General features: G+C 33.8%; 1 protein-coding gene across 1 annotated transcript in view; it reads left to right on the forward strand.

Moving 5' to 3' along the window:
- The window catches only part of PCDH11X (protocadherin 11 X-linked), an 859,890-nt gene that overhangs the window by 388,217 nt on the left and 448,097 nt on the right, over nt 1-23,576 (forward strand). The window contains exon 4 of the mRNA XM_075999346.1: nt 12,217-12,300. Within this exon, the coding sequence (XP_075855461.1) occupies nt 12,217-12,300 (84 nt within the window). The remainder of the gene's footprint in view (nt 1-12,216; nt 12,301-23,576) is intronic.

Consider the following 23,576-nt stretch of genomic DNA (forward strand, 5'->3'; position numbering starts at 1 on the left):
AGGGACTGCTTATTATAAAATTTGCTGTGAAATAAACTGAAGAGCTTTTGATCCAGTTTTTAAAGTTTAGAAAATCTAGTATAAAAAGATCCTGATCATTGTTGGTATTTTGCTGATGCTTTTAATATTTTTGATCATAATATAATATGCAAATCTTTCCCAATGCCCAAATGCAAAAATAACCACTGCTAATTTTTTTACTTTTGTGTAAGTTAACTCCAATTCTAAAATTCCATTTTTGTATTTGCTGATCATTCTTTTTTTGTTTTGGTCAAGGAAAATTTGCTCTTATTAAGCTAACATGGATTATTTTGCTGTTGTCATTGACATTGAAATATTGGCCCTTTCCCCAACTAGCATTTTAAATTCAATAGATAATTGTTTAGTATTGGGGTGCACCTATATAGGCCACATCTCTTTTTTATCTTTTTTTTTTCCAGTCATATTTCAGACAGCTAACTTCCTTCTTTTCCTACTAGTTATAATTGTTATTTTTCCATTATTACGTATTAGGATTTGCTCTCTATTCCTCCTTCTATTGTTTGTTACGGTTCTTAGTTAATTGAAGTAAACTGTAGACCAATTCAGATCAAAATATTTTCTTGGTATATCACTTGAGATTCCTAGAAGGATCTCTTGTGGAATAAGAAATGTCATTATTACATGGAAAGCTTTAATATAATGATTATGCATATTCTGCAGGTTCTTACAAAAAGAAATTAAATTTCCAATACCTTAGTCTAGCATGTTTTTTAACTGTAGAAATCAGCTTACCTCAGTTCATTACTGGCTTATTAATATCAACCTAGGAATTGCAGTTATTTATGTTTATCCAGCAATACTAATGAATGTTTCAAACATAGTGAATTAGTAAGGTACTTTTGCACTGAAAATTAATTTTAACTAATAGTTTAGTATATTTACATGCATTATTTCTGATTTTTTAATACTGAATTTAAACTTACAAAGTCAACTTCTCATGGTAACAATTCAGGCCCCTATTTGTCCATGTTTATGTTGCCAAATAATTGAATATAAATAGCAACTTCGAAGAACTCAGAAGACTTTCAGGACAGCAACTTCCCAGAATAGTTTTCTTTTGGATAAGAAATTTAGTGAGACTTTCTTTCTACCCATTATGTGAATCTTGATTGAGGGTAACACATAGATTTTCTGAAATTTTAATGTTCCTTTATCAAATATTCAAGGTTGGGAAGAAATGCCTTTTTATGCCTTATGATATGAATCTTGATGTAAAATCATAATTTCTGTAATAAAATAGAACATTTCCCTCTCCCTGCCCTACACTTGGGCTTAATATTATGAGGCAAAAAGTTGTGTAATTCTTCAGTTCTTGACTTGTAATTGGCTTTTGTAAAAAAAAAAATAATAATTGTTATAGTTACCAGCTTTCTGACATTTTTGCACATATTTTGTGTTCACATTGGAAAGCATAGAAGACAAAACTATAAGTCCCTGATTCCATTCTCTTTTTAAATAATTGGTGCCATCACATCATTCTGATATCTGAATTATGGCAACTTAGAGTAGACCCAGATTATATAATTATAATTCATTTATAGTTAAGGGCTAACCTGTTTAACATTTAGGATGTAACTGAAAAAGAGATTTTTCCTTTCACATAATCATTAGGAAGACTTCTTGCAAGCAAGATTACAGACTGATGGTAGTGATAAAGACATTACTTTGTGTGTATATTCTAGTGAATCTGAAAGATCCATCCCTTTTTACCATAGGTTGAGGGTGGTGGTGGTGAATTATCTCAGTACTATTTATACATATCATATTCTTTTCATGATGGCATCCACTTTACATATATTAATAGTAGACTCTCTTTATGATTTTTTTTTCAGTGAAGACAAGAATGACACCGATAACCTAAACTGTCTTCATTATATCATACTTTTCATTGCAGGGGTAGTTAAATCTTTAAGAGTTTAGCTTCATCTGCAGTTTATTTATCTCCATGAATAATAGGAACATTATAATTTTTGACTAATTACAATAACATTTAATATTTTGAGCATAAATTTGGCCAAACTATTGCTGTATGCTTCTTTCCAATATCAAAATAATGTTTTATATTTCAAATCAAATGTTGCTATAACATATAATAAATTATCATATATTTTCCCATTAAAGAGATTTATGCATGGAAATGTTTCCAAGTGAAAGATATACTTTTAAAAGTGTACAATAAATCCATGAATTATTTCTACTCTCACACCTCTTAGAAAAATTTTAAAATAAATGTTTGTATAAAAATCACCCTACATTTAGCTGCTGCATAATCAATTGATCTCACTATTTTGAACTTTCTAAATTCTTACTAGAAAAAAATATTTCTATGAAATGGTTTACCACCACTTTTTACCACTACTCTAACAACTTATAAAATATTTGAAAGTATATAAGTGTTATTTCTGAATTATAAATTTAAAATAGCTTTTAAAGCATTCATAGGCACCTTTAAAGAATTAGAAACCTGTCAAGAGATTAACCCAGGTGCTACTAACAGCATATTTTTAGGAACTTATGGTAACAGCAATCACAATAATTACTTTGAAAATAAGAATTAAATGAAGTTTATAGTATTGTGTGCATGTGGAGGGGTATGCATTTGTCTTTATTTGTGTCTAGGTCTTAAAAAATAATTGGCAGCTATTAGTTTGAAACGCCTATGTCTACATTAAGAAGTAATCGTGAGTCATTCTCAGAGAGGTGAAAATAAGAAATAATCTAATGAATAAGCAAACATAAATTATTCTTTTAAGGTATTAAATATAATTATTGACATTTCCTGTTAAGTTTTGATATTTAAAATATGAAATTTCAATTGATCTGATGTTAAATAAGCTGATGGATTTAACTCATCTGCTTATAACTAATCTACTGAATATTTGAAGCCAATAAATTTAATACAGTTTCATTTTCACAACATATATGTTAATGGCTTTCAATAAGAATATTGAAATATGAAAATATACACAGAATTATAGTTCTGTGCTTTTTTTCTTCTTTTACATGCTAATAATAATGTGTGTTTTTTAAGTTTAATAAACTTAATTATGAAAAAATGAGAAAATATCTTCTCTTTGAAATAAAATTGATAAGCTAGGACTAAATATAAATCACCTGAGAAATAACTATATTACTTTTTTTTTCAGTAATGTCCAGGGCAGCTATAATCTCTCCCAGATGCCCTGTGGCAGGTTACCTCATAGAGATATATGATCACTAGGTCTTGGAGGCCAGTCAGGATCAGAGTTCTTCACAGAAACATTAAGAAAGAGCTTTTGCAATGTGAACATTTCAACATGTCAAGATAATCTGTGTGAAAAGCATTGTCTTCTGTGTTTCTATGGATGACCTCTTCGTGCAGAATGATAGCTTTATCCTTTTTCACATCATTATGTTTGCTGGGGGAAAATCCTCCTGTGCTACATCATAATAACATGTAATCTTCTTGCTCAGTTTAGCTGAGATTTAAGGAGACTGTTCATAGAAGCTGTTCTTTAAAGCCTGATCTATAATTTTGCAGAATCACCCTAGCAGAAGAGCAAGAGGCTTTATAAGAGAGATACAACCATTAAAACTCTTAAACGAAGATTAGTTTCAAGTTTTACAATCCGGTACCAAACCATCTGGCAAATCTCATGTCAGGTTTTGTTAAACCTCTGAGCTTTCTAAGTGTTAATTCATCCCTATTGTATAACATTCCCTCTTCCCTAAACACACAGGCACACACTTGACTTAATGATTACCATAAAAGATCTAATTAAGTGCTCCCAGCTTGTTGATTTTTCCACCTGGTGATTTGTCACCCTTGAAGACAATTTCAAAATAGCTGTTTACTTTTGGCAGAACCCTTGGAATCTTTATGGATAAATGAATGTATCCCTTCCAAATTACTCCTCTCTTTTTGCCACATTTTCCTTGGGTCTAAGGACATCCAGAAGGAGGATCCACATTTTCTTGTGATGCTAAACCACTTCAGAGGGACTCAGATCAATCTAGAAAATACTGGATAAGCCTATGGAATAATGTAACAGTTTTTTCCTTAAGACTTTATCATTGTAGCTTTGATGATGGCAGTTATCTTAGAAAAAATGTAGTCTTAAATTTTATATAATAAACTGGTATTAAATTATTTTTCAACATTCCATTCATGGCTATCAAATTATGCTCTGTATTTAGAAATCCACGTCTCTTGACTCCATTCTGCAAATAAAACACAAAACAAACAAAACAAAACAAAAACATACAAACAATAAGGAGGATTAATCATAGGACACAAAATATTTCAGATTCACAATGTTCCTGTCTGTGCCTGAATGCTGATAAACATAGATTTGCATGTCCCTTTAATTCTGACGAATGTGTACCAATTACCTTGTGGACAGGAAACATTAGTAAATTGTGTATTTTTTGGCCTGGCCTCATTGACAAAATACATGGTAAAAATTCAGTTTGTGAGTTTATATGGGAACGCTTTACTCTGTGTGACTTTTTTAAAAAGCTTAAAGTTGTATTTCTTCAAGCATGTAACCTATATAGTACTTTTAGGAAACAGAATATCTTAAGGATACTTGAAAATTTAAGCCAAATACCAAATATCAAGCTTCATGTTTAAAATGGTTTAATCCAAGTCCTCTCCTTCTTGCCTCTACCCCCCAAATTGTCTTAATTTTTAAGAAAATTTAGGAGCATTTTATAACAGTTTAACTAGACAATTCATTTTAAACTTTCAATAGTCAATGTTTCTTTCAATTTGAGTCAAAATGTATTCTTTATTTATCCTTACTATACACATTCATACATATAATTCATCTTGGTCCTCAAATTTTACATTCTCAAGGATCTCCAGTTTTAAAAACCAACATATTTTTTGAAATTTCAATGAAATTCACAAAAAAAGCTTATTTTTACCTGTGTAGGAGGAATTTATCTTTAATCAAAAGAGGCTTCTCCCCATTAGAGGTTATGTAATATTTGGAAAAAGTGAAGGATAATTAATGTCCACTTTCCCCGTTCCCACCACCTTCATCCATCACATTCCTGTGCTATTTACTGCAACAGTGGTAAATTTTTATTTTTCAGATATACAAAAAAAAAAAAAAAAAAACATGTAAGTTTAGAATTTCCAGTTTCAAAAATTTTGAGGTGCTTCATAGTGCCTTACTCTTGAGAATTGAGGCTCAATTGTGAATAAGAATAAAAGATTGTAGGGCCAGCTTTCTCCACCACCAGCAGGGCTGCTCAGGTCCTTTATTTTGTATTGAAGTGATAGTTTAACTTAGGAGAGAGAGAATAAGAGAGAGAGAGAGAGAGAGAGAGAGAGAGAGAGAGAGAGAGAGAGAGAGAAAGAGAGAGAGAGAGAGAGAGAAAGAGAGAGAAGAGACAGGGAGAATATGAATGAATTATGTGATGGATGGCTCTAGAAGGCTTCTGTTTCATATTGTTAGAGAAGATACAGCCATAATAGTGCAAGTCAAGAGGATAATTATAAAGTGCCAAGCACTTTATTATAGTAACCCAGTATCATACAATGATCCTATGAGGCTCATATTATTATACTCATTTCACAGATGATGAAACTGAGAATCATCTTAAATAACTTGATAGAATTCACAAAACTAGTAGACTGTACAGCCAGATTCCAAAGGTCCTGTACTTTCCACTGTTGCACCATATTGTTGAGTAGACTTTAGTTTCTTTTAAACATCTATCTTTTCTTACTTAAATATTGCCTACCACTTTACTAAATATATGGCAGAAAGGTATGCCAGGAGGAAATTAGGAAACATTAAGGAGAGTAGGAATTAACAGAGTTTCTCCTATTTCAAAAAATCTCTGGAGTATATTCACTGCAATTGGAAATGTATCCTGTAATTTATTATAAAAATTAAAAGTTGATATTGTATCCAGGCTTTTAATGGAAATTATTCATCTATATATGTCATGGGCAAAAATAAGCATCCAGTTACACTTCATATTTATAAACTTTGCCATAGCTTTGATGAATATTATTTCCATAGTAAGAATCTTGATTTCTTATAAGGCAGGAAATGAGAATGAGGGAAAGCTTTTATAAATGTAATCACTAGAAGCATCACCCACGTACTTACATGTCTTCAGGCACATTATCATTGTGCTAGATATTACATAGGACTCTCAAAAACAAATGTCTCACATGCTTGTTTGAGAATACTTTCTTTTCCCTTAACCCATAAATATACCAACTATACAGCAGTAAAATAACAATAATCTATAAGTTAAACTCACTTGTAGCCTTTGGTAGCCAAAATAATGTGATGACTGTGATGATTTAGAATGTTACATCTCTATAAAACTTGAGATTACTGGGGTGGGTATGATTACCTGGAAAATGGCAGCATACTCCCATTTCTAGTGGAAAATCTGTTGCATTTGAGAAAGAAATGTAATTGTTGAATACACTGAAGCTTCTCTGGATTCTCTTTTTGCTAGATTTTGGAACAAAAATGTAACATTGAGGCTGTAATCAGAAATAGCATGATCTTGTTCTAAGGATGATTTTCTTACTATTAGGTTTGAGTTGCAATACAATTTCTGATTGTGAGAAGAAAAGGATACATTCACATTTCTCCTTAAAACATTCTCAGAATCAGTCTGGGTTTACCTTGTCCAGCAACTTTGGGATTAGTCAGGTTAAAGAAAGCAGTTAATGCATCAAGTCTCTAAAGCTAAGATTCTGTGTGACACTGTCAGGAAAACATTTGAGAAGAACAGCAAAGAGGGACCTGCCAGATTTAGAAAGTTCAATCAAATTATCTTGCTTCATAAGCCTTTTTTTAAACAAGGCCGTTATATTTTGGGAAGTGAATTTTACTCTTTTAGGTCACCTGTAATAGTTTCTTATTATTTTTATGAAAGATTAAGTCCTTTGGAAGCTGAAAATATTTTTCTTTTCTCATTTATCACAAGGCTATATCACTGCATATATTTTGAGCTATATTTCACATTTCTGTGAATGAAAATTTGGCTTAAAATCTTTTTCTTGCTTTGTACAAAACATTGGGGGAGATTTAATAGAATGTAGGACATTTACTCTGAAGCAATGCTCCTTATAAGCCAGTCTCTTCCCACCTCCTCCATAAATAAAATCATTCAAGCAGATTATAGAAAATTTTTAAGTCATGAAATTTCTAAATTCTAAAAAGTAGGAAATAATATAAATTAACACCTTTTCTTTTACATATGTCTATTTCTTCAGGCCAACAAGGAATCACTGGTGAAATAGTGAATTTGTGCTTGAAGGAGTTAATACAATTTTAAACAATGTCAAACTCCCTTCCAATGTCTAAACTATGAACTAATAATCTCTAACTCAGGAATAATAATAAGATCCGATATCTATCCATCCTTCCCTTGGAAGAATTATTTTTATTATTAGCAATAATGCCAATGACATTTCTCAAAACTCTTTAAGATCATTGGTAAGACGCACTTCTCACTTTTTGGCACTGAGCACTGTCTTAATATCAACTGGATTAAAATGAGGCTTAAATCTACAAAGACTGTGATTATTATAAAGCATTTTACTCTTTTCTTGACAGCTTGACATCTAATTCCATAAAAGGGAAGATACAGTTTGGTGCAGTGTATAGTACATGTAAGGAAACAGAAATGCAGATCTACATTTTATTTCTCAGGTGTTTGCTGATGAACCGTATTTCATTTTCTTAAAGCAATCAGGCATAATGTATTTGAGCACTAAGATTTCCTGCAATTGTCATTTCTTTCACTTGCATTATAGTTAATCCTCAGCAGTTCTGTATATTGTAGATCTTCTATTAGATTAGTTCTTAGTCTTTTAACTGTGGGATTTCAGTAGGAGGTGGAGGAGTGATAAGGAGAATGTTGGCATAGATGGGAGTATTATTTTACCTTTAAGTTCTTATTTTTGTACAAGACAAATTATAATAATTTTTTTTCTAATATTTGAATAATGAAGGATGTTATAAGGCAGAAATATTTAGTGGCCAAATTTAAATGGACAAGGTACATCTACATAGCTTTAAACCTTTTACCACCTAACATACCATCCCTACTTAATTCAATGGACATTTGAATGCAGCATTGAAATGGCCCTTTACACAAATCAATAAAGGGGTACAAGGTGAAAACTGGGGTAGGAGTCACAAAACTGTGAAGGAACAGGCCTGGCTAAAAATAATAATTAGTCACCTCCATAATTGCTAATCTGGAGTCCCATAGCTGGTAGTCATAAAGATTCTTAACTCTCTCCGTAGATAAGCCTTTTTGAAACCTAAAGGTAGATTCTGAGATATCTTTCAGGTCCTGCATTCCAGTGAATTGGCTGTCCCACCCAGACCAGCAGCCCAATCCAAGAAATTGACTCAGCTGGAATTATGACCCCAGGAAATGAAGCATAATTTCTAAACCCCTATAATTTTGCCCTGAACCTAGACTATTAGCAAACCTAATTGCCTAATCCTTGGCTAACCAAACTGTTTTTAAAAACTTTGTCTCCCAAATCCTTGGGGAGGCAGATTTGAGAAATTCCTCCCATCTCCCCATTTAGTGCTATACAGAATTAAATCCTTTCTCTGCTGTAACAACTGCTGTTTCCGTGTATTGGCTTCCTCTTGGACGGCAAGCAATCAACCTGGTTGGGTGGTAGCAGCATTATGTGTGTGACAGAGGGTAGCCCAGCAGCCATGGAACTGCTCACAGATGACAGAGAATGTTTAAATTAGATGCTTAAAATGTGATGGGAAATGCAATTCAAATAGACTTGGATTTAAAAAGGGTTAAAGGTAACTGTTGGCCGTTTGTATGTCTTTTTAGAAATATCTATTCATATCTTTTGCTCATTTTAAAAATCAGTTTCTTTGTTTTGTGCTATTGAGTTGTGTGCATTTCTTATATATTCTGCTTATTAATCCCTAAAGTGCTCAACATCACTAATCATCAGGGAAATGCAAATTAAAACCACAATAAGATATCATCTCACACCAGTTAAAATGGCTATTATCAAAAAGAAAAAAAGTAACAGATGCTTGCAAGGATGTGGAGATAGGAGAACACAAGTACACTGTTAGCGGGAATGTAAATTAGCACAGTCACTAGAAAACAGTATGGAGGTTCCTCAAAAAACTAAAAATAGGTCTACCATATGATCCAGCAATTCCACTGCTGCATATGTATCCAAACAAAGGAAATTAGATATCTGCATTTGAAGAATTGTATTAGATTCTTTTCTTAATTTGCCACTTAGCATACCACTATATTGAAAATTAACATTTCTAATTGAAGGTTAGGTAAATCTGCTCAATTGCATATTAGTCACAACTCATTGCAAATTTGTGTGAAAATGGAAATTTTGTTTCTTATTTTAATTTTTGAAGTGCTGGAGTGTGTAAAGCAGCTTGATATTACTTGTGATTCAAACAACTTTAGTTGTCAAATTGACTTTAGTTTAAGTTTCACATATAAGTACTGTTTTGCCTTGTAATTGTAGGTTTATTTATTATGAGACATTATCAAGACTGCAGCAAGCTCAATTTCCAAAGTGATTCACTAATGATAGTGATTGAAGGTGCTGTGTCTATTTCAGTAAAATTGCAGTCTTGAGCCCAAGCTCAAAATATCTTCATAAAACTTTGTCATAGCTAAGCCATTCAACTACTTATTTGGTAGGGCAAGTCAAAATATTCAGCTTGCATTTTTGACAAAAGTTCACAGAATTACAATAATTCAGTTCACAACAGTGAATGAAGTTTACTATTGATTTGACTGGTTCCATAACACATGATAGATTCAAATATTTTCCACAAAGTACCTCGTTGATGTATAATACAATAAATAGCCATAGACTTTGAACATTTTATGTTTTCACAAGCTTTGTTTTGTTAAACTAAGCTTCTTTCGGCCTCATACATATTTTACCCACCATCAGTAGTAACACTTCTTAGCAAATCCCACTTCAAGTTTTACTGAATTAGCTTTTTCTTAACTTCTTGGAAGTTAGTTCCGTGTGTTCTGTTCACAGACTATTCATAGAGGCTAATTCTTCAGTAACTTCAAACTTGGCATTCCTTCGTCACATAATAACAACTGAGCAATGTTGGTAACATTTGTTAACTTATTACAAAAAGAAGGAATCTACTCAAAATTATTTGCCCTTGTTTTTTTAATTCATTATTAATACAGCTTTCAATGTCCTCGGTTTTTCAGTTACTATATTTGCCAAAAGGCTAATAGTCTTAAGTTTATTTTTTCTGGACACATTTCTTCAAGTGTTGTAGGCAAACATGATTTAATTCACTCACCATTGGTAGGTGTCTTTCTTTGCTTGGCTAACAAATGAGCCTATCAGAAACTTACTTTTGTCCTAGCCTCATTTTCATTTTTTTTTATTTTGTGAAGAAATTCTGCTGTGATGAGATGTTTCTTTTTAATTTTCTAATGTTTCTGACATGCTTTCCTGTGAATTGGAATATTGTGATAAGGGCTCAGTCTCATAATGTCAATGTGCATTGAGTTCTTTTTGTCATAGCTTAGCGTCATTGCATAATAAATATGATTTGCTATTTAATTCAATAACAAAATAATTCTTACTCATTTGCCTTTAAAATGTGTTGTTCCAAATCTGATTTTCTCTTCTTTTCTTGTTTTGTCATAAAGAGCATGCACTGGTAATAAAAATAAATAAATGAAATAAACTGTCATGGTAAGGCAATACATGTGGCACTTAAAATCCTGTCAAGTTATAACTGCATCACTGCAATTTGTAGTGCACCAAATAGCAGTGCAAAATCATGAGAATGTGACATAAGGTCTTCGCTACAGCTACTCAACTCTGCTATTGTTGCACAAAAGCATCTGATAGTGTTACTGAAAGCTCGGCACTTGTCCACAAGGCCACATCAGAAGAACAAGGACAAGTGGTTTGAGGAGAAGGAAAGAGGAGTTTTATTAATTTGCTGACAAATGAGGAGGGGGATGGAGACTCCTGTCTGAAATGCTATCGTCCTAATAATAATCAGAAATACAGAACTTTTAAAGGGTGGGTTCTCAGCTTCGGGCAATTGCTGTTCAACTACAATTGATGATCCTGATGTCCCATCTCCGTCACATCTCACTGAAGACAATCCTGTGACCTCCACCCAGGACCTCCCTCAGCCAGGTCCGGGCTGAACCATCTGTAGCATGAAGAACAAAAGACATTACTCTGACTCTTCTAATCACTCGCCTGACGCAGGGATGCAGGTTTTAGTTCTCAAAAAGGAATGGAGGATGTTTTAAAGAGACAGAAAATATTTTTACCATTTTTTTCAGGCTTTGCCCTCTGTTACATATTCCCCACTGTAAATATTTCCTTCCATATCTATGGGAGGAGGAGTGACTATTCTGTTAAAATAGTCACTGAGTTTAGTTTTCCCAGCTTCTTTGAAAAATCTTCCCCTTTCACAGATGATAACTTTTTACCAAATCCTTTACCTCATAAGTTAAAATCACATACACAGAAAATGAGTATCATATATATTCAATATTTTAAAAACAGAGAACATACTCCTGAGGCAAATTAAATGAAAACAGACATCATCTTTCTGAGACTTTGATAATTGCTCTGGGTTGGTAGGATAACAACTGTGTATTGGTTCATAAATTCTTTGGCATTTATCACATCTATTAAATATCTTTTTATGGCAGATAATAAATTTGTGTTGTGGTGGCATACCCAGAATAGATTTTAATTTGAAAAAAAATGGGGCATTCACAAATACAGCTCTTGAGGCCATTGAGTTGTAAAAGCATTGGACTGATAGTTTCTCACACTTAAACTTCATCCATTAAATATTTTAAATTTTCTCCATAATTCCACTCATATGTTTAATAGAACACTGAAATGCAAACTCCATGAGAAAAGGGATTTCTTTTTTTTTTCTTTTTGTTTTTTTGTTTCTCTCTCTCTCTCTTTTTTTTTTTTATTTTCAGTACCTAGAGCTGTGCCTGGCACATTGTAAACCCTCAACAGCTATTTCTTGAATAAATAAACTATGATATCTAGAAAGAGATGATTTCCCCTGGCACTAATTTAGCTTCCTGTTTGTGTGAAATGCACTGTGTTTCTTACTTTTAATAAACAGCTTAAAAATACTTCTATTTTGTTTTTCTCTTCTAAAGTCAATGATGGAGGCTGTGCGATCTCATACCCCCATGAAAGAGTCAACAACAACTGTGGAGATCTGGATTCATCCCCAGCCACAGGTATGACAGAAAAATTTGATTTTCCCTCCCTCTTTTAAAAAAATAAGTTTTATGAATTTATAATAAATACTCCTAAGTAGTGTATGCAATATGTGTTCCATGAAGTTTCTTCAGGTGATTTTGTGTTGAACTCTAGTGTTGAAAATAAGACAGTAAATGTTTGTTTCTAGTGTGGTTTGGTAGTAATAGTGAAGTTAATTTGTTGGATCAGGTACAGTCATTCCTATAAAAGCATCTTCTAAATGATCATTTATTCCACTGATTATTAAACCTAATTCTAGGATCATGGATTGAAAAAAGTTAAGAATTGCTATTTCATAATATGACTTAAATTTAAGTTTATCATAATTTAGTTTATCACAAATTGCATATAGTGCAATCTATGCCAATCAGGCAAAGTTTAGTAAAATTTGCTAAAACAAATTAGTTCTGGGGAAAACCTGTTTGATTTTTTTTGTTATTGTTGTCTTTTTTGTTTTTGAGACAAAGTCTCACTCTGTTGCCTGGGCTAGAGTGCCATGGCGTCAGCCTAGCTCACAGCAACCTCAAACTCCTGGGCTCAAGCAATCCTCCTGCCTCAGCCTCATGAGTAGCTGGCACTACAGGCGTGCACCACCATGACTGGCTAATTTTTACTATATTTAATAGAGGCAGGATATCACTCTTGCTCAGGCTGGGGTCTCGAACTCCTGAGCTCAAGTGATCCTCTCGCCCCAGCCTCTCAAAGTGTTAGGATTATAGGTGGGAGCCACTGTGTCTGGCCAGTATGAATTTGTTTTTAAAAAATTAATTTGTAAGGTATATTTTTGAAGAAGCCACTTTTACTTATTCAAATCAGGACAGCTCAAAATGTGACTGACAAATCTGTTGAAATTTGTTTTCCTAGTATAGGCTTTAATGGGACTTTTAAAAGAGAGTGAGGACACCAATTTCTAAACATTTATTATGTGCTAGCTGAAAAAAACTCAAAGTCTGTAAAATAATTTAAAGAGGTTTATTCTGAGCTAAAAATGTGTGACTGTGGGGGATTCATAGCAAAGAAGGCTTAAGTGACTCTAAAGGTGGTTGGGATACAGGCTGTTTTTATATATTTTAAAGAGACTAGAATTGTAGGTAAAATCGTAAATCAATACATGGACGGTATACATTGGTTTCTCTGGAACAAAGGAGGGACATCTGGGGGGCTGAGGTGGGTGCAGAGATTCTTTGATTTGTAATTGGTTAAAGAAATAAAGCTTTGTCTAAAGGCTTGGACTGTTTTTAAGAATGTCTGTTAATCAGAGACAAGCCACAATATACAGACTAAAGTGATCTGTTAGGCAAATTGATGGCCTGCAGGTGTCATTTAACCTTTGCCTTGCATGGCCTCAGGTCCTGTTAAAAATTTAGCATCTTGTCGTCACAAAAAGTCTGTTTTTTCAGTCTTATGATCTTTGTTTTAACATTAATGTTGGTCTATTTTTGTATCTAAACTCCAAAAGAGAAAAAATACAAGGTGTATCTGACTTATCTTCCCTTCATGGCCAGGAACTCAGTTTTAAGGTTTTTCTGATGTCCCCTTGGCCAAGAGTGGTCCATTCAGTTGGTAGAGGGCTTAGGATTTTATTTTTAGTTCACTGGTATTGGTTATTTGGTATTCTGTGATTGGTTAATATACTGTTGTTAATAAGGAAAAGGTCCTGAATCTGACCCCTTGGGTGCCAAATTAATAACCATAAATGTTCCTTTACCTAGTTATTTTTAAACGTCTTTTATATGTTAGGAGAGAAATAACTTCAGAAAACGTAGACTCATAAGTACAGATCTATTGCATTAGATAAACAATCCAAATGGAATGGAAGGAGAGTCACATTTATTATTATTTCATGTGTGCTTTTGCATTTAATGAAAGCCACGTTTTCTACAATAATAACACCCTACAATATTTCATAGAGCTAATTTATGCTTTTTAGGGAGAGTTACAGAATTAATGCACTGTGGGAATAAGTGATTAATTTTGTAAGGGTAAATTGCAATCCAGGACCTGTCCAAATTGTCACAAGTTTTAAATTACTCAAGTCTGAATTAGTGAAGTTTTTCCAAATTTCAAATTCTGACTTTCAATTCATGCCCCTCTAATTCGTTCTCAAGAAAACTGGTGAGGATGTAGAGTACAAGGTGAGCATAATATAATAGCCTCATCTACATCGGTATCCAAGAAGCATCTCGGGATTTAATGACTCTTTGATTAAAAAGCTATTGCAGCAGTCTTCAGACTGCACTTTTGAAGAAAAACATACAACTTAAAAATATGTACCTCAAAGTCCAAAAATTTGACCTACCAGTATAAAATAAGGTATAATTGAGATACATAGTTAGATATCAGATGGAATTAGATGTTGTTATATAACACTTATCCTTCATGAATAAGAAGATACTCAGCAATATTTTATCTAGCCAATTAGTTATTTCTGATTGTATTCTACGAAATGGAGTGCCATATAATTAACACTACTAATTTCTTACCAATTACTTAGTCTTTCATTTGTTAACAAAGTTAAAATCTTGTTAGAGACACAATCCTTTCTTATATAGTGGGTGCTTTTTACTTGAGGCTCTTTTTTGTAAGTATCTGACAGTCTTAATTGTCCTTACTGCCTAAGGCTTCAATTGCAATTTAAGATACACCAGCTGCATATATAGTATTACCATGTACAGATAGGGACTTTTCAGTCTTGTTCTTGATAAACATTGTGCTTACCTTTGAAATGTTTAAGGAAAATACTTGCTTTATGAATAAGCTTTTATGATTCCTTATGAAATATCTTTAACAAAATATCCATTATTCCTTTGGTGGTTTAAAAAGCAACTTCCTGAAAATTGGAAATATGGAAACTAGAGTGCAATCTCAAAATTAAATTATTTATGTTACTCCACTGAAATCTTTAAATATTTTGATAATGCCCCACTCAACCATTTGGATGTCAATTAATTAAAATTCATAATACAGATTGTGAATTTGAGAGTTTATTTTTTTAAAAAACGGGCAAGTGCTATAATGGTGTCTCGTAAAACAGAATGGTTCCTACTTGTAAAAACCAACTATTCAACTAATGAAAGTAACATTTGAATCATGAAATTCTTTAGGTGAAGAAAATCAAATGAGAGTGTCCATTTCCATTTCTTCATAAGGAAAAATAACACATTTGTTAGAATCTTTAGAAATATTTAGATACACAACTGGGGTACAGATCTTGATGTTCTAAATTAGATTTTCAAAAATTAACATGAATTTTAATCAGAAAATAAATCAAATGCCCAGAGGACCTTTTCAATGTACAGGGGCTAATGGGTTCATAAGCATTTGCTTTATAGCAAACATGCTTGCATCTGTGCAGTACTTACAGGCAATAGAGAGCTACCTAAAAAATTGTGGTTGATCAGCTTTGCACATGCTGTATACAAATATTAGGGTAGAGTTCTTATTTTTGTAATGTGGCATTTTATAATGACTTGATCTTTTGCCCTTCCATAATAAGCTCTCCTTTCACCTTTCCTGCCCCTGATTCATAGCAATGGTAATGCTCAAGTCTAAACTGAATACTATTGTCAAAACTGAAACAAAATAAAACTGGTATATTTCTTGGGGTCTTTTCATGTTTTTCTATGACTTTCAATAGCAATTGCCTTGCTTGTGAAAAAACTCTTTTACTAAGGTGGCATTCTTCTCATTATTAACATAGACAATATCTTGGCTACCGCTGTACTTTATTAAAAACAAATATTTTCGAATCATGTCTTAATTGAGAAATAAGTATCTCAGAAAAACAGTACTGGACAACTGCTGTAGAATGTGTGGGAGTGAATAATGGAACTATTGTTTGACGTTAACTCCCCAAATCTTAATGGCTAATAATTCATAAGTCTCCCACAAAGAACATTACTGAATTCTAGTACAGAAAGTAAATAAAATAGTGCCAACACTGGGAGGGGATACAAGAGAAATAAGGAAAGTAGAAAGAATGAAAACTCGAGAAAGATGATGGAAGTAAAATGTGGCAATAGAATTTATTTCTTTTATATAACAAAACTTTTATAAATTTACTATGTACCAGGCAGTTTTCTAAGCAATTAAAACATTAACTCATTTTATACTCATTACAAAGTTATAACTATTACTAAATCTGTTATTATTTTCCCTATTTTATAGATGAGGAAATTGGGGCACAGAAAGATGCAAGTAAGTACCAAAGACAAGATACAAACTTTCTGGTTCTGACTCCAAAGCTCATTTTCTTAGCCACTGTTATAATTTCTCAACAAGAATGAACAGCAAGAATGGAAGGTTGTCCCTGGAACAAGAAATATTTCCAAAATAGGCTCTTTCTGGTGTTAAACCAATATAATTTTCTATTCAGCTGAAAGAACATCTGCCCATATTTGCATATGATAAAGTAACATGACCCCTTAGTGATGCTGGAGTAAAAAGAAAAGAACAATAAGACATGCAGACCATAAAGAATATAAGGTGTTGAAATAATAAAAAAATACAAATTTTAGAAATATTAAATCTACTATGATAATTCTTAATAAAAACCTTTTTTTTTTTTTTGAGACAGAGTCTCCCTCTGCTGCCTGGGCTAGAGTGCCATGGCATCAGCCGAGCTCACAGCAACCTCAAACTCCTGGGCCCAAGCCATATTACTGCCTCAGCCTCCCGAGTAGCTGGGACTACAGCCATGCGCCACAATGCCCGGCTAATTTTTTTTATATATATTTAGCTGTCCTATTAACTTCTTTCTATTTTTGGTAGAGACTGGGTCTCACTCTTGCTCAGGCTGGTCTCGAACTCTTGAGCTCAAGTGATCCAACTGCCCCGGCCTCCCGGAGTGCTAGGGTTACAGGCGTGAGCCACCGCACCCGGCCTATAAAAACCTTTTTGAAGGATGAGAAAAGCTAGTTAACAGTGATAGAATGTGAGAATTTCTACAGTTTTGAAGAATTACCTACTAATCTTGGAAGAATGGCTAACGGGAGCAATGATTCAGTATGTTAGTAGTAAAATTCATTTGTTGAAGGAATTGTTATACTAATCTTATAATTTACCACAGTACAGCTAGGGAATCCACAGGAGTAGGGCTGATTAGTATTCATAAAATAAAATCAGCTCTTATAAAATTCTTTCATATTCTAAATGGCCTACAATTGCTGACAGAATGAGTCACACAAGTTTGAAGCTTTTTTGTTTTGTTTTGTTTATAAATAAAACACCCTACAGGGAAGTTTAGATGCTCAGGTTAAGGGTCAACACTAGTGTCTGTGTTTCTTTTGCAAGGAAAAATATATTCAAGAAAACAGCCTTCCTAGACTATGCATAATTAAATCATCAAATGTTAAACTACACTTGGGCAACATTTTGTATTCATTTCAATATGTGTTTACTCGGTAGGGCCACTTGGAATGCTTTTTCATTAGCAGCAGAAATATTTAAAAAGAAACTCCTTGGGGTCATAAAACCACACAACAGTTTCCAAGGTGCACATACCATTTAACTTCTTTTATTTGCTAGACATAGTTTCATATCACATGATAAATTTGATAATGTCTTTAAGATCACCACTTATGTAAAAAAAACAAAACTTTTTTGAACCACATACTTCTTAATTCAATGTTTTCCTCAAAGCCCAACCTACTTATATTTTAGTTGGAAATTCAGGATTTACTTCTTTGTTATGATTTCTCTATGTTGTATGTAAAAGTATATGTTTGGGAATGTAAGCTAATTATTATCATAAAAGGATTTGAGATCAGAATATTTTCAAAGCTTAATCTGGGAACTTTGGAGAGTTATTTTCACCTTCAAGAGGTATGTTGCGGAAGGCCTTAAATATTAATACTAAGCCAAGTTTAAATGTAATTCTTTACACAGTAGGAAGCCTAATTAAATTTAAAAAATTGCTGTGATGTGACAACAGTATTTATAAGTGTAGGGTTTTATTTTTAGACAAATGGAAAATACCATTGTTCTCCGATTAGAGACTTAAGATTTTGTCATGGTCCTTGACCTTTAGGAGGATGAGTATTATACTTTTAATCATTAATAACTTTTACTTTTAAGTGATTAGTAAAAGCATCATGCTAAGTGATTTACAGTAATTATTTCCTTTTCTTCAGTCTTTACAGCACCTTTGTTGAGGTGTAGCTATTAATATCCCTTTAGTTGAAGAAACTGAGGCTCAGAGAGGTTAAATAATGTGCCTAAGGTTACACAGCTTGCAGGTGTTAGATAGGGGGATTCAAACATAAATGTTCTGATTGTAAAGTGCACACTCTTTGCCCATGATACACTGTCTCCCATTTTTATCATTTTCATACAGAATTGCTCCTCAGTGAACATGTATTCCAGGTGTGACCTGACATCCCATGATTCTCATGCCATGTTAATGAATCTCAGTAGCATAGCAGATGGGTGCCATATCCACAAACAAAAGGCTTGTGAGCACCAACAGCAGATGAATGCACAACAGAAGAGATAGGGATCATTTTTCTGGAGCTCTTGGACCACAAAATATTGACAACCAACTTTGAAAACAGGTTTCTAACTATGATGTCCACATCTCCTGGTTATGAGACTTTGGAAAATATAGAATTTAAAGACTAATCTTCAAATGAATAAAATATAGATTCTCAGTTTTCAAACATATGGAAGAAATGAAGGATGAATATACTTTTATTATATGAATCATTTGTTTACAGAGAGTTTTGGATTATCACTCATAAATCTGTGCATGAGTCTTCTAGCAATGCCTAGCACCAAAGGAAAACAAATCGTATTTGTAATCACAGAGGGAACCTTGTTGATGACACTGAAATCAAAGTGTTAAAAGTTGATCGTTTGGTTTATCGTGTGGGCACATTGGTAGTGAAATGGAGGCCACCTGAGTGAGGAGTAAACACCAGGAATAGGTGAGGCTAGAGCTGGGGGTATCATTTGGGGTGAAGATATCCTCAAAGAAGAGTTGCCAGCAGGGTGCATCAGAATTCCCAAGAGGGAATATGATATATTTGGATAAACTTTCAGAAGCCAAAGTTTCTGATCTGGAGAAAATGAGTCTGTAGAAAAAATATGTAGGCAATGCTGATACTCGTGATCAGGCAACCATATTATTTGGTTCTCCTGTAGTAAGACTCTAGCCAGTGACTATCCCATTAACTATATATTGAGCCTGAGACAAGTGACAAATTATTTGAATGTTTCTACATGTGTTTCTGTCTTGGGGATATTTATATCATTCTCATAGACTAGCTTTAAAAGTTAACACAATAAAGACTCTAAAGTAGGAAGACAGTAGGTGTTCAATAAGCAGGTTTTCAATTCTTTTTTTCTTCTCATCCCATCTAAAAATCAGAATGAAAATCAGGAAGTAGGAAAACATCCAAGGCATTTGAACTGGGCAAGTGAAATTGGCTTAGCAAACATGGACATTCAGGTGTTCATGGCCACCCTAGTGCAGTAAATTCTGCACTTAGGTAGTGAGACTGAGCATCTGAAAATACTATCAGGTATGATTCAGATTGGTTCTGGCCCAAGGTAGAGTTGTCTTTCAACTCCTGCAGTTGAGCAGGTTGAGAACTGTTAGAAGTACCTATAGAGGGAGACTAGATAAATGCCAGAGACATCACATGTCTTTGCCTCTTTGTTAATTTTGTCAGGAGTTTTCCTGAAGGAAACACAAATCCAGTTGATTCAAGTTTATGTGTCAGTTTCCTTAATCAGCATGAAATTATATGCTGAAAATACTTCATTTGGGCTAATCTAGAACTATTATAAGCAAATTAAAAAGATTCTCTTGGAAGACACACCGCTGAGTTTGCTCAGATCTGTAGCAGCAAATGCTACTTGTTTTGATACACCTGCTGAAGTAAACAAGAGCTAAATTTAAACATAGTAAAAATACAAATGAACCATTTCAAAATCTCATCTATAGGTCTGTCATATAACCATTAGATGGATTGTTGATTTCCAGTATAATGATAGAGCAAACTGCCCGCTGCTTGCTGGGTGCTCCTTGGTGTGATATAAAAGGATTTCGCCTCATGATTTTGGCAGATTACTCAATCTGAATATTGAATCTGTCATTACATATTTCCTTCCCTTCTTTAGAAAAGATAGAGTGGTAGGACTTGGCAGAATAAGAGACCCAAAAAGTAAAGCTGACTATTTTACTTTGCTATCTATTGTCACTGCTGCCCTCCAGAATTCCATCAATGTTCTTGGTACATGCAGGCTAAATCTGATACATGATCAAATGAAGTCTGCTGCTTGCAAGTACCAGATTTGCTTGCTTGTTTCTTTAGAAGACATTCTCTCTCACATGTAGCAATGCCAATGTTTTCTGTTTAATATTAGTGCCCAAATGTCAGAGAAGAAATGCTGGAACAATTTAGCAAGTTGCAGCCTCTGTGACTTCAAAGATTTTTCTGTTTTGTTTTGTTTTCTGTTTTCTTTGACCTTATACTAGATAGTTCTTCTCTCCTGCTGTTATTTCCTGCTGATAATTCCTATTAGCATACATGGTAGAGCATCCTGATCTCCCTGTAGTTGTCAGCCCTTCTCTATGATATAGAGCTCTTTTTTCTTAACTTAAAGTTATTGAAAACAGGATAGGACAACTGAAGGCCTTCCACTCGTTGATACTCTCACCAGGTTTCTGAGAGAAAGATCTTTGGTCAGGTTTGACTTAGAAAGAATTCACAAGAGTGGGTTTTCAAATGTATTTCATTAGCATAGTCTTTACAGTAAGGCTGCAAAACACATTACTGTGGACTACTGCTGTCAAACTCCAACTCCTCTTTCCTCTCCTAGGCTTCTATCAGTCCATTGTCAAAGAACTACCTTATTTTTCATTCTACATTCTAGCACTGATTATGGATTATTCTAGCTTCAAAAGTTTTCAGTTATTTCTCACTGCTTATTGGAAGAAGTTTGGTTACATTCCTACTTCTTCATGTTTTGGCTTACACTTTTCTTTCTGGTCTTATCATTTGTTAATCTTTTCATGCATACTTATGTTCTAATCAAACTAGATTATTTGCTCTTTCTTTAATTTTTCCTATCCATTCCTCACTATTTTATTTGTATATATTTCCCCCTTTTCAAACAATGCTCTTCCCTTATGTGCTGAACCATCGGTTTCTTACTGATCTTTTTGAGTTCCTCTAACACTGTGTCTATACCTTTCAAGTTTTTCTCACATACGGGCTTACATTGCAAGCATCTATGCTCATGCCTTATTCCCCCACTACACTGTGAGATCCTGAGGGCCTAGATGATTTTTGACTCATGACTTCACACTTAGCATAGTATCTAATACTCACTAGGTGCTCTTCAATGTCAGATATGACATTCTTCTTTAAGCACTGATATTCACCTACACTTTGTTTTTTTATATCATGTTGGATAAGAGCTTGGACTTTGGAATCAGATAATTCTAAGTTTAAATGCCAGTGTTACCATTGACTTGCTATGCAATCTTTGCCAAATTATTTAATAGCTTTGAGTTTTATTTTCATCATTCCTCATAACAATAATAATTTGACTTATTTTATAAAGAATTTATGTGGATTATATTACATAACCTATATGAAGCACTTGGCTTGGCACATAGTAAATATTCAATAAATATCACACCATGTACATACACACATGCAGATATTTATATGTAGGTATATATACTGTTTTGCCTATTGAGCTCTGGGCCACAAATCAGTGTTTTATAAAATTTAATGCAGTTTTATTCATTTTTTTATTCATTCATTCTCAAAAAAAAGTGCATGCTTGCCCTGTCTTTATATCTATGTCTTCTCACAAATAGGCTTCCATCTTTACTTTAAAGTCTACAAAAAGGAATATTACTTAGCCTCTGAAATAATTAATTCATTAAACCCCTTTTCCTTCTTTGGCAAAGGTAGAATGGTAGGACTTGATAGAACAAGAGACTCAAAAAATAAAGCTGACTATTTTACTTTGCCATCTATTGTCATTGCTGCCTTCCAGAATTCTATTAATGTTCTTAGTACATGCAGGCTAAATCTGATACATGGTCAAATGAAGTCTGCTGCTTGCAAGCCTCTATAATTGACATCCTAACTCAAGCTGCATTTAAAAAAATCAACTATAACTAATTTTCTCAAGACCATCAAGTCACTTCTTAAAATACTCTATAAAACTATTTAGGGATGTGTGTTATTTCTAATGTACCTGCTAATATGTGAGCTACTTTTTTATTTTCTGTATTTATAATACATAAATGAGAACCTGCTTGCAAGGCATAAATACTAAAGTTACACAAATAGGAGGTTTAGTGATCTGCCTTAACTTTTTAATACACATGTCTGTCATATGTACCATGAGAGACACCATTGAAGATCTCTTTGGCCATTTGCCTTTGTGCGTGTAGAAGCAATCAGTTCCTATAAAGGAGTGCCTTAAGTATTCTGATGCAAGGAATAAGAACTGTAACACCCCTACCTTCCACCCCTAAATCTACCTACCCCACTGTCCATGGGGCATTCAGAAGAAATATCTGTTGCCACCCAACCAAGTTCATATGCCTGCTGCCCAAGAGGAAGCCAATACACTGAGTCAGCAGGGTTTACAAGGCAGAGAGTCTTTATTCCACATAGAGCTAAGCAGGAAGATGGGAAAAGTTTCTCAAATCTGCCTCCCAGAGAATTTGGGAGACAGGGTTTCTAAGGGTAGTTTAACAGGCAAGGGATTAGTCAATTAGGTTTGTTAATAAGGGCAAGGTATAGGCCACTGGTCTGGGTGGGCCAATCCATCCATTAGAATGCTGAGCCTGGAAGATATCTTAACAACTACTTTTAGGTTTTAAAAAGGTGATGTTATCTACGGAGACAGTTAAGAATCTTTATGGACATCAGCAATGGGGAGAAGTTGAGAATCTTTATGACCACCAGCTGTGTGGCTCCAGAGTGGCAATTACAGGGGGACAGTTACTAATTATTATCATTATTTTTAGCTAGGCCTGTGCATTATTTTTAGCTAGATGCTTACCACAGTTGTCAACTTGCACCCCGTTATTGTTGTTGAAGGGTGGTTTCATATCTGATTAAGATATGTTGAGAGTTAAGGCAAAATGAATATTCATTCATGTAGCTGTGCTGACTCTTCTTTGAGGCAGTGATGCTTATTTAGGCTGATGCCACTGAAGGCTACACTGGAGTCATTTTATCAGCAGAGAACATCTTCCCCTTGATCTCTTATGGAAATAGTA

The sequence above is a fragment of the Microcebus murinus genome, chromosome X (assembly GCF_040939455.1).
Source record: "Microcebus murinus isolate Inina chromosome X, M.murinus_Inina_mat1.0, whole genome shotgun sequence".
NCBI classification, from domain to species: Eukaryota; Metazoa; Chordata; class Mammalia; order Primates; family Cheirogaleidae; genus Microcebus; species Microcebus murinus.